The sequence below is a fragment of the Chaetodon trifascialis genome, chromosome 11 (assembly GCF_039877785.1).
Source record: "Chaetodon trifascialis isolate fChaTrf1 chromosome 11, fChaTrf1.hap1, whole genome shotgun sequence".
Classification (NCBI taxonomy): domain Eukaryota; kingdom Metazoa; phylum Chordata; class Actinopteri; order Chaetodontiformes; family Chaetodontidae; genus Chaetodon; species Chaetodon trifascialis.
The window spans coordinates 12,333,317-12,348,551 of NC_092066.1; the positions used below are offsets into that span (position 1 = coordinate 12,333,317).

Genomic DNA, 15,235 nt, shown 5'->3' on the forward strand with positions numbered 1-15,235 from the left:
GAAAAAACTACTCTTGCTCAGACAATATTCATCCTGTTTTCAACAGCTGTTACTTGGGATGGAGGTTCCCTCCGCATTGGCAAAGAGCTGACACAGAGAGAAAGGGGTCCCCATCCACAAGGCCAGGGTGGTTTGCTAACCAACAATAGGGTCATGGCTTGATGGAGAAGTCCATGGTCCCAATAATGTTAAAAATGACATTTTTATTTGATTTAGATTGGGTAAGGCCCTATATGACTGAAAACTGCTGGACTACCACTTAGTAACTTGACTTGCACAAAGAGAAAATCTTTTTACTTTGGCATGCTGGTCCTTTGGTTGCATAGAAAGGACTCTCTTTGAAATGAATATTGAACACAGGATGGAGTTCATCCTGTTACTGTAAATCGGGTATCTCAAAAGTTGCCTTATCATGAATGGGATGTTTGAGTTGGATATTAAAAGTGAAAGCCATGAAAGTGAAACGCCATGATATAACCAGTGGCAAAATACCCTAAAATCACTAATCCAGGGTACATTTTTTAAATCAAGAAAAGGCCTTTTAAATTTGCCTCTGCCAGATAAAATTACTTCTAGTGAACTTAATTACAGAGACCATAGTGAGTTCTAACACTGAGCAGGGCTTCCTATGTTAATTAGTTCATTTGTGAATGGCCGGATTTCAAATTGCATTGGCAAGAGGCAAGAGGCCAGATGCGATAAAGGAGTCTGCCTTCTGCATACTAATATGTCAGTGCAACTAGCAGTGACAGCTTGTGATCTGGCAAGAGTTTAGGCTTTGAGATAGTAGTAGAAAAAATGGCAAATTCAACAATATGATTGATCTTACCACATATGGGGCCCTGTCTTGTGAACTAGCTTTCCTCCAAAGTTTTGCAATTTGCTTTACTCTTGTAGACCAGTCTGTTGAAAGAATAAGAGGAGTTGTCATGCCAGCAGTCTCACAGAGCATACAAGATATTTTTGTACTGTATGACAGACAGTTCAGTGGGTGCACCCAAACAAATACCCAGAGATGAGCAGGAATTGGAATGATGACAATAGAAAATGGACAGTCGTGAACATTATATGTTAAGGCTTTTATGGCATATACAAACCTGGGTATTCTTCTTTGAGGTTGGGGAAATTGACATTGGTATATAAGACGGGCGCTACAGTGGCAAGCTCTCCGAGTGTCTCCTCCTTTTCCCACTTAAGTGTACTCCTTTGGGCATTTGACATGGCTTCAGTCTCCCCCTCAGGCAGAGATCCAGGGGGTGTGGGGCCAGGGCCATGGGCAGGGGAGGGCCATGGACCAACTGCCTCTCTAGGCATCTGATTAAACTTTCTATCCCTGTAATAACAAAGACAACAGCTGATCTTTAATCGCAACATTCTGGGTTTGCAGAGAAAAAGGAAAATCCATCAAGGGGTTTTTAATGGTTTAATGGTCAGATGCAGTATATTACCTTGGATTGTCAGTGAAAGGCATACGGTTAAGAGGGGGGAAATTGTCTGGGATGCAGGGCCCTGCTCCTGGATTTGTAGGGAAGCGTTGGTTTGGTCCCATCATACCATTGATCATTGGCATCCTCGGAAACATGGGATTCACTACACACGATTTAAGAAGTGAATTAGATACATAGATTTTCAAAAACAACCGAGTCTAATGCCATCTCTCTAAAGGTGCTTAATGACATACCTGCATTGGGGTGAGGCATACTAGTGCCAGGTGTGGCAGGGAGGGGCCCTGGACCCTGGGGGTGAGGCACCTGTGGTGGTGGAGGTGGTTGGCTCGTGCTGGGGCTAAGGACTGCTGTGAAGAGATCCTCCACATCTTTACCCTCCAGCTCTGCAACAGAACAATGTTGTGAGTGTAAATAATAGCCATCAAAGTGGGAGTAATGGTGAGCAAAATAAATAAACTACAATGTCAGAATGCATTCTTGCTGAAGTACCCTATGATGCCAAATGCTGTGTGCACTGATAACTGGGATGACTGATTACAAAATACTGACAAAATAATAATTAGACTGAATTAATAAAGAGTTTAAAAATAGCAACATCTTACATTTATTGTATTTCCTATGAGAGGTTACTGGATTCTTGATTTTATTTGCCTTAAAGACACCTGGACAATTTAACCCACTAACCTATAAAACATTAATTCGCAAAATACTGAACCATGGTCTAAGTGCGGTAACAACACTGCATAGGGAGTTCACAGAGGTCACAATCAGTGTAGGACAAGGAGGAATCAATGCTTTTGGAAGGAAGGGTGAAATTACAAACCTGGAATTTTGTAAAGTTTGCTGAGAATTGATTCTGAAAGAGAGAATTAGAGAAAACTGATCATTATTCATCCTGCATTAAGTTTTAAAATAACTGCATAAACCAACTGAAAGTGTCTGAACGTCTGGTCTCCCACACTGACCATCAGTAACCATCTTGTCTAGCTCTGGGCTGAGAATGCCGTCCAGGGGTTCCTCTGGGAGGGTTCGAGGTGTCCTCCGGCCAGCCTGAGACTGGGGCACCACTGGGGAACTGTCTGTCAGGGGCCCAATGTCCAGACCAGCTGTGGAAACACACACAGATATACAAAAACAAATGATAACAAGCACGCACGCACAAGTACACACACAGAGCAACAACAACCAACAAAAACAACAAAATACCCAACCAAAAACGTGATCATAAATATAGACTTGAAGTAAGAACATGTTTATTGTCTGAACAGCCTGTGGAATGCAATCAGAACTCGACAGTATACGATTACAGCTCCGTGGGGTTCCTGTGTTGTTTAAAAGGAGTGTTTTGGAAACTGTGAAGAGACAGACAGGTCATACTAATTCTCAGTCAAGGTACACAAACACTTGAATGTCTATGTAGGAAAATGTTGCTTACGTTGGTCTTCTGCACTAAACACCTACTCATTTCTTTAAAAAGGAAGTCTTCATCAGCTTTTAATGGCTGATCCAATCCATAAGAAAACCATATGAATAATCTAAGTTACTACACTGCCGGCAGATTAAAATATCATTTTTTCATTGCAACGAGCTTGTTGCATTACACAGCATAACTATTGCTGCTGTTACTACTGTATTTTCCTCCTCTGGGTCTATACTTTCCATTTCTTCAATAGTTTAACACAAACCTTTCTACCAACATAAAGATGGTTGCAAGCATTTGTTGGCAATCTGTTGTAGAACTAAACTGTCAGCCCATAAAACATTTAAGATGAATAGAGGAGTTTTAACAAAGAACAAAGGACATGTACTTCAGTGCTTTTTGGTCACCAATCCTTCAAAGTCTTTATGAACTGGAAGGTCAATCACCAAGTCCTCTTATTCTCTAAACTGCTTGGTTCTAAACTGCTCATTTCTTGAATGTCAGGATGTCCTTGTCACTTTGTTTCTTTGCCATCTTGAAGAAATCTTTTATGTGGCAGCTATGACTTAATTGTCTTATTTATTTTACAAAATGTCACCACTGTGAAAGGGTTTTGGAGGCTCACAAAGACCGACACACCATACGCATTTACGTGAATACTGTGGACTGGGTTAGGTAAGCACTAAGCAGTTTATGAGTGTTAAAACAATCTGAAATGGCTGAGAACAAGCTAAGTATGAAGCAGCTTATTTACATGCACACTCAAATAGAGACACAACTGCAAGAGAGGAAGAAGGCACTAAAGCAAGGGATTAGTAGGCCATAGCACCCTTACCAAAAGGAGGAGGTGAGCTGTCAACCTGGAAGGGGCAAAAATCAAGACCTACAAGAACCCAAAACCAGATAAAATGAGTGAAAAAATTGTGAGGACAGAACAAGCACAACACGCTTCAGACAATGCGAACAAAAGATAAAACCAAAGATGAACGAAAAGTATTGTTAAAGAATGTGACATTAAAAAAAAATCATTAAGTGGTGAAAGCAAAATAAACTTGCTGTCTGAGGACATATCTGAACCGCGAGGGAAAGGTTTCGAAAAACCCACAGCTAGGTGACTATTAATAAGTTCTTGCTACTGTCACTGCCTGTGAGGTATATGACGCACCAGAGTCACCGCTTGGCTTTCCGAGCATTCCCAAGATGTCTGCATCAGTGTTCAGAACATCAGATAGATCAACTAATGGTTCCTCAGACGTCTCTGTAGATGGAGAAAAAAGGAAGAAAACAAAAAAAGAAAGAAAACCAAACCGTCACAAATCATAACTGATGGTGATGTTGAACGGACATGAGAATATGATTTGGAACCATTTGGAAGTCACATGTGGTATTTGGTCTTGAGTCAGCAAGAGAAGAAATCGCATGTAATCGCATGACAACTATCTATCTAAAACATTTAGGTTTAATTCACGAAAGTTTATCTGGCCTTCAACTCATTTGGCCTCAAGCTTTGTGTCACTATGATTGTTAAAAGAATTGACTGCAGATGCACTTTGCATACTCAAACTCTTGCAAAATGCTCCTCACCTAAGCATGCCACAATCAGTTCTATGCTACAGTCTTTTCCCTTAAGAAAGTTCCATGGTCTGTGTGAAACATTAAAAAATAAATTCACATCACTGTCTGAAGGTCACAGCTGTCAAGGTTACAGTTATATTTCTTCAAACTACAAAAACCAGTGAGGTTTATTTGGGATGAGATACCAGAAGACACCGTTAGCTTCTCTTCTGAACCACACTTTGATGGATATTGCTGTGCTACATTTGGTCGTGTTGGAGTGCCACATGGTACGCAGGGCCAAAAGTGGGGAAATCATCACATATAATGTGAAATCTCTATCAGCTGATGTAAAAACAGTGACACTGTTTAACAGCATTGAAACAGCTGTGCCTCTGGTTGAGGAGGTATGCACTAAGCATACTACTAACAGGTAGCAACCATGCTCTGCAACATAATTAACATGTTAAACCACTGTTAGAGTGCTGAAATTTTTCAGTTTCATTCAGGTCAGCAAAAAGGTTATGTGCGATTTCATGTAAAATTGAGACACAGGTTGAGAAGAAAAACAGATATAGAGTGAGTGGGCAGGCGAGACAGAGCAAGCTTGCAGAGAGAACAGAAAGTGAAAAGTAATTTTATTTGGGAATTATGGAGCTGAAGTCTGTGTAATTCTTTAGTGTAGAAGTGATGTGAATGGAGCTGCAGTTGTACAAATGAGTCCATGAATGTGAATAGCAAGAGATTAACCATTGACACTTTGACTTAAATCTTGTGTGAATGGGTGAAATGCAGTTTGAACATGTGTTCAGTGGACCTCTGCAACACCCATTTACTCTTGTATGAAGAGGGTTAATACTCTCATTGGGCAGAGATGAGGGAGAGAAATGCATGAAACACAAGATGTTGTTATGTGCCAAAATAAATATAAAAGATACCCCTGCTGTGTCAGGCCTTTCCAATACCTGCATTGAATCCTTTCCAGTGCTCGTCTAATTTAAGCCGCTCTCAGTTATTCGGTCATTATCTAATATTTAGTCCAATGGGTCACTTTGAATCAGTGAATCATTACATCCCTTGTCCTGGAGAGTTGAAGTGTACACGTACGTGCTGCTGGTGGTCTCGTGGGAAGAGATGTCGAGGTGCTGAGCAGAGGGTCTGATGAAGGGTCCAGGAAGCTGGTGGTCGGGTGCTTCCTCTCCACTTGGCTTTGCCCTTCTTCCAGTAAGCCTGATTCGACCCCTTGCTGCCTGCTCTGTTTGCTTTTGTCCAGTAGGTCCTTTCCAAAGAATGCCTCCTGAACATGACAACACGAAGCACTGGGTCAATTTTCTGCGTTCACACATTTCACAAAAAACTGTCAGCTTACCTTTCTTGACATCATTCCTGGGAAACACATCACTGTGTCACATAGAGACTATTCAACACACACTGAATGCCCATGAGAACTGACCGAAGTGAAACAGAGAAGCTCGGAAACTAACAGTCATGTTGCTACTGGCCTCACTCAGCACCTACCTCCCCATCCCACTTATAACCACAAGTCATCTACTATCCTCTATGACATGCAGCTGCAGCTCCCTGCTGCACCAAGACATTAAAAGCCCAATGTGTTGCTATTTCAATAATTAATGAAATGTGCTTCGCTGTGTTGGACCTTGAGGTTAGACTGAACATCTCCCTACTGTGGTGGGATAGAGAGCAGCGCTGACAGCTGCTGGTGGCTTAATGCACATCACATATCTATGTTTTGGCCAACAAAAAGTGACACTGAGATACTGGCTAGAGACAAGGGGCCTTCAAGTCACCTCCAGTTAAGCTTTTGTGTGTCAATTCACAACCCAGACAGGCGCCATTTAAAGAGCATGATCAGAGACTAGTATCCTCTGCAGTGAGTTCCTCTAGGCTGTTCCCCTTTCAAAAAAGCTCACAGAAGGGGCACTGTGCACAAAAGTTCTGTAAGTGGTTTCCAGGCAATGTACTTTGGATTCCCAACCTTCCCAAGGGTGGGATAAAATGCATTTTATGAAGATATGGCATGACAAGACTAGACAATCTGTGCATATGAATGGGAGGCTTGCATAACAATAAAACACAAGATACATTCGCAACCGAATGATGAAATAAGCTGTTTAAAATAATGCAACATTTCTTTCTCATAGCAAATGTGCCTTTTGAACATGCAATGTTTAAAATATGGTATGTGTTAAGTGTTGATTATTATGAAAGGTAGTTATTTGTGGATATTTTTATGCAAAATTGAGACAGAATTCCAAATTAAATCAGTTTTTTTGAACACACTGATTACACTACAGGAGTATACAATGGTTATGTACTGTAATATTACATACTCATTCAGTTTATACACAGTATTAGTTCTCTGTTAATTCCAAACAGTTGTAGTGTGCCATCAAAGGTGACAGACCTGCAGGTAGGCGGGAAAAGCTTCCTCCAGTTTTGTTTTCTTCTTTCGGTAGCGTTTCTTTATTTTTTCTGGGACCTCTGGTCCAGGGGGCGTTTCGTCCACAGGCGTATCAGGCAGAGCCTCTGTCCAGCCTACAACAAAGAAAAAATTACATAATAAAAACATGACATAAAAACGTACAGATCCTTCGACAATCTATTGTTGTGCATATATTAATGTTGTACAGACCCTCCTCTTTTCCAATGGGAATCTCTGACACAGAGCCGGAGGAATCCTTTCTGCAGAGGGCTCGCTTGGCCTTGCCTGGACCTTGACCAGGACGGTTCCTCTGGCGGACCATGAATCCACCAATGCCTTGAAAGGAGTAGTTATTAATTTATTAGCAATAAGTCAATACATAAACAAAAAAAATCATTACAATCATGTAGGTGTTATGATTTGAGAAGTATTGAGTTTGAGTGTACGGTTCAATTGATTGGCCAGTGCATTCAGAATGAAAGCTCAGAAACACTAGATAGAGCCCTTGTACATCACAGGCCCTGAGATGGCAGTGCTTTGCTACTGCTACAGCGTCAGGCATGTTCTGCACCATTTTACGCTTCAGAGGAGCTGTCTCCTTCAATCAGGTGCCCTACCCGGCCGGTACGGTTTCCTCTTCCTCTTCTTGCCGCCGTCGGCCCCCTTGGAGTCATCTTCTGCTGGCTCTCGCTCCAGGCTCGAGTCAGACTTCGCCTCACAATCTAGGAGCTCCGCCTCTGCAAGAGGGAGAGAGCACTGATGATGAGTGACAGCCCTACGGCAGAGAACACCCCAGCCGGGCCCCACAACACAGCACCAGGGTCAGTTCTATCTGAACTCAACTTAGTGGCAGGACATTATCCTGATTGAAATTACGTTCACCAGTTCTATTACTGAGGACCTTAGTTTCCAGGGAGAATTTTTCTTTTTCATACATTTTTTAATGGCCAGTTATGGAATTTTTTTCAACTCTAACTTACAGAATGAATTTTGATGTGGGTAAATGAGGAATAAATTGGGGATATTCCCACACATATCACCTGGATTGTACCAGGACTGACTGATTATATGAAACAGGGCTGTTTTTACATACATTTCTGACACAGTGGAGCTTAAATAAATTAATAAAAATGACTAACAAAGCACAACAAAATAGCACCCAGCAGTGTCATACTGACAGAAAATGTCAGCAAGGATACTGTAGTGAGTAAAATTACATTTTATTTTTCAGCATTTTGTCCATGTTGTGAATAATGACTTCGATACCCAATGATATTAAACAAAAAACACAGAGACAATAGACACAATATTGTTGGGGATCATTAAAGGGAATCTGTGATGCAGGCCACAATCTGTCAATGCAGAGCTAACTGCAAAACATTCAGAACTGGACCAACTTTACTAATACAAAATGTGAATTTCCCAGCTATATAATGTTGAAAACAAGTCAAACTGGCAAAAAAACACACACATAAAAAAGCCAGCATTGAGAGTCAATACTGTGCTAAAGGCCTCTAATAAACAGCCTGAGATGAAAGAAGAAGCTTGTGCAAGAAGACAAGCACCTCTGTTGTCCTCCAAGTCTTCATCACGAGAGTGCTCTGAGAGAGGGTCTACAGGAGCCTGAAGCACTGACACACTATTCTGGTTAATGATCTTCAGCTTCAGCTTGGGTTTGGGTTTCCTGCGCCTTGATGCTGTAGCAGACAAGCTCTGGAGCTGGCAAAGCCCAGATTCTGTCAGGCAGACTCCATCCTGAGTGTAGGTCCTTGACAGATCTGCAAAGACCAAAAAAAAAAAAAAAAATTGCTATGAGCGTATGCTGTGTAAACTTAAGTCGATCATCATCTTGCAGAAAGAAAAAAAATCTCTGGTATTTATAATCCATCAGTTTTGAACCTACCAATTTCTTTAGCCTTTGTGACAATCTGCGTCATAACTACAGGCTCAATGGCATCTCTGGCCTTGGTCACAACTGCAGCAGTACAGGACACACAAAAGCCATTAAATACAAACAGCAGAAACAGATGGATCAACTGTCATAGTCATGTCTATAACACTGCAGCAGAGGCATAAAAAGGAAGAAAAATGAAGCATTTAGAGGAGTCACTGTTCAGGCACCTTTAGTGGTCTTGAAAGCTCGGCACATTGTGCAGTCAAAGCTAGTGTCTGCAGCTTTTTCTACATCTTCCTCCGAATGGAGACCCTGACAAGACGCATGGAACCATCTATCGATAGAAAAGGAGGTTTTGATAAGAATTATGTTGCAAAAAAACATTAGTAGAGACAAGTTTTCCTGAGCTGGCACATTTAGTAGAAACAGTGCACACCTGTCACATTGGCGGCACTGCAGAATTGTGGTGCCTTCACTGTAGTCCACCAAGCAGATGGGGCATGTAGCAAGGCTGGCACAGGGGGCACACTGGGTGTAATTATTCTGCCACTCACACCTTAGGCCTGGGGTGGTGGCACCACACTGGGTACAGGACACACACCTGCAGGACACACGAAAGACAGAGGTCATTTCACTCAGGTTACTTCAAAGAATACGACACAGATTAACTGTGCTGCAAAGCTCCTGTCTACTCACTTCACTGTCCACTTTAATTTCCTGTTAATGTGATATTTCAGAGGAATCTTAAATTCATTTTTTTTTCCCCACTCCATTAAAATACTTTGAAACATTTACTTTTTACATACCTTGTTATTGTTGACAAAGTACATTTTTGGGGCTGATTTGGGGCTGATTTCAACTTTCTTTTTTTTTTTCTTTTTAATTGCAAACTTCACGAAATAATTTCTACTTTAAACGACTGTCTATTTGAATTATATCTGAGTAAGATGGTCACAGAGTCAGTTACCATTTGCACTTCCAGCTGTCCTTCGGCACGTTCTGTAGTGGAGGGTCCAGGCAGTAGGTGTGATAGCTGATGTCACAGTCATCACACAGCAGCAAGCGGCCAGGATCTGTGGCCTGGCCGCAGGCCTCGCACACTGTACACTCCAGACAACGCCAGCCTTTACTTAGCACCACCTTGGTGATCTGTGAAAGTAACAATGAGACATTAATATGTAGGTCTGTGTGTGACAGGATGGTATTTCTGCTCCGTAAGTATAATGTATGTGTGGTGTACAAACTCAGTTGTAAATGTACCTTTATGCCAACACAGAATGGATGGTAGCACTGGCCACACTGAGCACAGGCCAGAAGACGGCCCTCTGCGCCAAGGCCAAAACTTCCACATACCACACACATGTCCTAGAAGGAAATAAGACATTATGAGTCTTTTTTACTAAAGCTGTTCATTTCAGATGCTGAAATTTTAAAGCTAGACAACTCCATTTCCAGCTAATGTACAACCGCAATTGCAAAAAAGTTGGGATGCTGTGTAAAATGTAAATATAAAAACAGCAGTAATATTCTTTATACAGTAATGTGTTTCACAAACTGGTGAACCTTGCCCCATCCAAATGCTGAACTTTTAATCGTCACCACCCAATCACATGATATCAATATGTCCTGTATATTCATTCAATGCCACTGGCACTGTAAGCAGAAGTCATTATATATGTTGCTGCATGCTATCCTGAATATTGCTTTCTTTACCCTAAGCCTGCGGTGTACAGTGCAGTTGTCTTCTATCTTTGAATATAGCAGTGCACAAAAGCATATTGAAATGCAAGCTAAAAGGAATATGTCGGAAAAAAAGGCCTTTTAAGATCTTTTCTTTTCTTAAACCACGATGATTGAGTGAGCTGTGAATGTGCTTCACACGCACATTCACAGCTGAGAGCTACACAGCACAGTCTTTTGAGAACTGACCGTTATAGCTTGAACCATTCAGGCGTTGGTGCATTAATAAGAAGCACCTTAGCTGTATGGTTTAATTCCTTGGCCACTTTATGTGGATATTTATTTCCTAACTTTAGTTACTGCTGTCTGTGAAGACGATGACTATTTGACTGTGGCTCCCAGTGAACTTATTGTTTACAAAATTAAATTCGGCCCATTACTTTGAAGGCAGAAAGTAAGAAACAATAAAATTTCAATATGATCCTGTGTTATATAACTGACAGCCTTTCCTGCAGGCAGTTGGCAGCATCTCCACAGGAATTCATAATCTCCAGTGGGACAGGTCTTTAAGCACAGATTTAATTTCAGGCCATCTAAATGAGTGGAGAAATTCAAGGACGAGGACTCGACATGAAATACATCAGTAATACTGTTAGGAGTTCAATCAACAAACACCTGTTTTAGCGTGAAACTGTCATTGCTGGAAAATATGACCACTGTGTTGTGCATGGCATTCTCCTCCTCCTCCTTGACTTGGTATGGTGTTTCTATTGTGGTGATCTGAAGATCAGAGGGGGAAAAAAAATACACAAAATACACAAACATTCAATACAGTATCAATATCACCGCTCTTCACTATGAAGATCAACGCTCATAAGAGTTAATATGAGTTGGGATATGACTATTATAGAGGAAAGGTTACAATCATGCATTACTTTTCATTATTCACAACAGCTGAGTCTTTATTTGGGGTTTTGAGGAACTGGCCCTCATGAAATGCGCAGCCTTTACCATAAATTGAAACAACCATTCACTCATGCTTCTCATGGTGCATCAGCCATATCTTTAGCTGGAGGGAAAACAAACACTACTTTGCATACGGTGCAATAATTGCATAATATGTTGAGATGTCTTCCAGCTGACAGCACATACCCCAGGGTTGATGCTGGGACTCACTCCATTCTTGCCTCTGGCCCTGCCACGTCCAGCTCTACCTGACAGACCAGCCCCTCTGGGCCTCCTCCTCCCAGGGAAGCCTGAGCCTCGACCCTGTAGAGTCAAGACAAAGATCAGAAAATGTACTCTCCAGCACCTAAGGGCTAGACACAGAAACACTGTTGGGGAAAACAGGGTCACTCCCCATCTTATAAACTTGTTTGTAAAAGTTATCTTCTCTCTTGCATACACTGAATTGCTCAAGTCATGTTTGCAGACAAAGATTTCTGCATATATTCTTGACTGTACAGACTGCAGAACAGGAAGAGCACTGTCCATCCAGTTCTAGAGAGATAATGTCATTCTGCAGCAATATTCGTATGCATGCAAGCCCCCTGCATGATTATGATATTTATTTAATACGATTTATGTTGGTATTGCTATGGCTTTGAAAAGATGTGTTGATATTACAAAAGGGGCAAAATGGCATCAGAAATCTTAACATTTTAGAAATCTGTAACATCTGCATATCATGCAAATGCTCAACAAAAATAAGACAAATGAAAAACGGCCTCTGAGCTGTGCACAATTCCACCAAGAGGTCTCTGCCTAATCATGACTGTCAAACTTCAGGATATATCTTGTAGCACCTGCCCCAAAATCCCTTCCCATTTACCCCACATTTGACACTGATCCCAAACCAAGGCCCCTCCCCTGCCACTGTGCCTCCTGACAGACACACTGTACGATGGTGTTTAACCTGGATGGGACCCCTGCCACAGTGTACAAATTAACCCTTACCTAGCATTGCTAAGTGTAATGACCGTCACCATGGCAACCACCTGCCACAGACTTTCCATTAACTCAAAATCAAAGAAGGAAAAAAAAAAAAAAATACCTGAATGGGTTTGAATAAGACAGAAGAGAACACATGGCTGGTAATGCGGAAACAGGAAATATCCATTCAACAGATAAAGTTTTTACCAAAATATAATAATTGTGTAGACTGTAGAAATGCCTTATTAAACCATGTCCTTGATCTCTCTATTCAACTGCAAAGCCAGCAAAGCCCACTGTCAATATAGCCATATCCTTCCACTTCATAAAGTCATTGCAAGGTGGTGGTAATTGCTGGTGGATACTACGATGCAGTACATCACAGTGACATTCAGGAACACTTGGGGAGTGCACGTCACTAGGGTAAACAGAGGGCTAACAGAGGGCAGCTGCTGCCCTGCCCTCACTGGTGAGCCACAGTATTTACCACTCTGATGCTCCAGCCGGGGCTGCCAGAGGACTGCCTGGTCTTTGGGACGTCCCACCCCTCTGGCTGGTCTGGCGACCAGGACAAGGGGGAACTCACACTGCTATGGGGGCTCCATGCACCCTAAGGTAAGGGAGGGCGGGTGAGAGAGTGAGAGAGAGGGAGGGAGGAGGGCGACAAAATGCAGCAACTTAAAAACAAAGCCAGCGAAGAAACAAAACATACAAAGAAAGATGTTAGAGAGATGTAGTGAGCTTCTAATGTAGCCATTTGGGAACTACTCAGTACACATCCATCTATGCAGAGTGTCAGTATTAGAAAGCATCTGATGTGCCATAATATGAACAGGGTTAAGTTATTAGGTCATGTTCGCTATTAAGGCCAATCCTTAAGGTTTTCCATGCATATGAGTTGAAGAGTTATGTTTCTAATAGACTGTAAAGGCAAAACTGGAGAGCACAATTGTGTTAGTTGCATTTTACACAGCATAATTTGCCAGGGCATCACAGCACCATACAGGAGGAAAGAGGCCCTGCAACCTCTCGCCATGACAACCATGTATGTTTGGCATATTGACAAAACAAGGGGAATTGCGTCAGCGCGGCCACGGCAGCACATGAGCGCATCAGACAAAAGCATGCTGGACTGAAGGAGCAAAATTTTAATTTTCTGGAATAGATTTCCCTAGGCCTTGTGTAGCAAATTAGTTTGAGCCATTAAATGTTTATTTAAGAGACTGGATGTATCTAGGAAAAAAAAACAACACTTTTTGCTAACTAAATCAGTCTACCCTCACTAGCATCATTCATAATATATTATAGCCATGGGTGTAATTCAATTTCCATTATTTTTTGTCTGAGAGAGTCTACATTCAGCGTCTCTATTATAATTCATGTGTTTTAAAGACACTGGGACCTAATATTAGGAGACTAAAAGTTCTCTCAGTCATTAGTGACCCACTGCAGTTGATGGTTTAATATGGAGATAACTAGGACATGGTAATGATCACTGTATTTGTGACTTGATGAAAGCTCATCCTCAATGAGCTTTCAATGAGGTGGCGCATGTTAGTAATGCAGACATGAGATGAAGAGAGTAACTGATGAAAGTGCCATTGAGGTGGACTATGGTGAGGACTCTCAGTAAAAGGTATTTCAGCCTTAAAAACATAATGCTTACGGGAAATAATTAATACTTCAGCTGAGTTCTGCATGAACACTGCGATCGACTGGTCGTATTGTGCAAAAACACGTGAAGAAAGGGCAGGGAGTTGAGAGAAAGCATCATTCGCCATGTTGTCCTCCTGCTATGCTTGCATAGCATACTACACTGCACTACACTGATAAAAAAAATTAAATACATAATTAAAAAAAAAACAAACAAACCCCAAAACGTCCTGAACGGTATAAGCCAACCAATCCAGTGCACCAAAAAACCTAATCCACCTTCACAGAGCAACGCCTACAGGACACTTAGGCACACATCATTTATGAGTACACAAGATAAGAGCACCAATCATTAGCCCACAATCCAGGGGTTTATTACTCGGGCTGGGACAGTGAAGAAGGCAGTACAAGCCAAACAGTGACACAAAGTGAACCTGTGGTCCTCTGTGACTTGATATCCAGGTTCCTACCTGTTTCACTCGTGGCCTCCCAGGAGAAAACTTCCTCTTGGTGATGGCTGGCTTTCCCATTCCAATCTTAGGGGTAAGTGGTATAAGCGTGGTGGTGGGTATTACACTGGTGTGGTCATCAAGCAAAGGTAGGGTCTGGATCTGGGGCGGTTCTCTGGGAGATGTCCCTCGGCCCAGAGGGGAGGAGTGGGAAGGAGAGGAAACCATTTCTGCCAACCTTTCCACAGATGTCTTCAGTGGTTTCTCCTCTGAAGACAGGCTGGAAAGTAACAGATTAGGTTTGCTCTCTGCTGTAGTGTACATCTCCTCTGATGTACTGGAGGCTGAGGGCTTAACAGTCTCTACCAGGTTCTTGTGAAAAATACCCTCACTGCTCTCGTTGCTGAGTTCTTTTGGAGCAGTTTCCAGGAAAGAAGCCCCGACTACATCCATGCTCGAAGGCTGGGGTAGTGAGACCTCCATTGGTTGGTCCGTGAAAGGTACTGATGCAGTACTTGGTTCTTTGGTGGTTGAGATGATGGCCTTAAAATCCTTTGTGCTCGGGTTGGCCGTGCCCTCTTCAGGGCAGGCCTCTGTCTTTGCTGGTTTGATTTGTACTGTAGTATCCTGTGTCTGGAGTGACTCCATAGAGAGCTGGGCTGGAGAAGACTCAGACTCCTGGCTGGGAGTCCCTGAAGACGCAGGACTCTCTGTTGATGTAAGCTGGGCTCTTGCTGCTGGTTTTGTTTCTGTAGGAGGAAA

At 42.1% G+C, this 15,235-nt stretch overlaps 1 protein-coding gene across 8 annotated transcripts in view; it reads right to left on the reverse strand.

Annotated features, from left to right (window-relative positions):
- The window catches only part of kmt2cb (lysine (K)-specific methyltransferase 2Cb), a 68,488-nt gene that overhangs the window by 20,773 nt on the left and 32,480 nt on the right, over positions 1-15,235 (reverse strand). For 5 of the 8 annotated variants that reach the window (XM_070974927.1, XM_070974925.1, XM_070974924.1 and 2 more), the window contains 22 exons: positions 14,495-15,222; positions 12,859-12,981; positions 11,592-11,708; positions 11,115-11,219; positions 10,020-10,124; positions 9,727-9,908; positions 9,196-9,360; positions 8,987-9,093; positions 8,769-8,840; positions 8,431-8,643; positions 7,483-7,602; positions 7,076-7,201; positions 6,848-6,978; positions 5,530-5,719; positions 4,034-4,126; positions 3,704-3,751; positions 2,414-2,554; positions 2,272-2,304; positions 1,682-1,831; positions 1,449-1,590; positions 1,098-1,333; positions 830-903 (listed from right to left, as the gene is read on the reverse strand). In XM_070974927.1, the coding sequence (XP_070831028.1) occupies positions 830-903; positions 1,098-1,333; positions 1,449-1,590; positions 1,682-1,831; positions 2,272-2,304; positions 2,414-2,554; positions 3,704-3,751; positions 4,034-4,126; positions 5,530-5,719; positions 6,848-6,978; positions 7,076-7,201; positions 7,483-7,602; positions 8,431-8,643; positions 8,769-8,840; positions 8,987-9,093; positions 9,196-9,360; positions 9,727-9,908; positions 10,020-10,124; positions 11,115-11,219; positions 11,592-11,708; positions 12,859-12,981; positions 14,495-15,222 (3,401 nt within the window). The remainder of the gene's footprint in view (positions 1-829; positions 904-1,097; positions 1,334-1,448; positions 1,591-1,681; positions 1,832-2,271; positions 2,305-2,413; positions 2,555-3,703; positions 3,752-4,033; positions 4,127-5,529; positions 5,720-6,847; positions 6,979-7,075; positions 7,202-7,482; positions 7,603-8,430; positions 8,644-8,768; positions 8,841-8,986; positions 9,094-9,195; positions 9,361-9,726; positions 9,909-10,019; positions 10,125-11,114; positions 11,220-11,591; positions 11,709-12,858; positions 12,982-14,494; positions 15,223-15,235) is intronic. The other 3 variants (XM_070974928.1, XM_070974926.1, XM_070974929.1) reach the window with 3 other exon arrangements.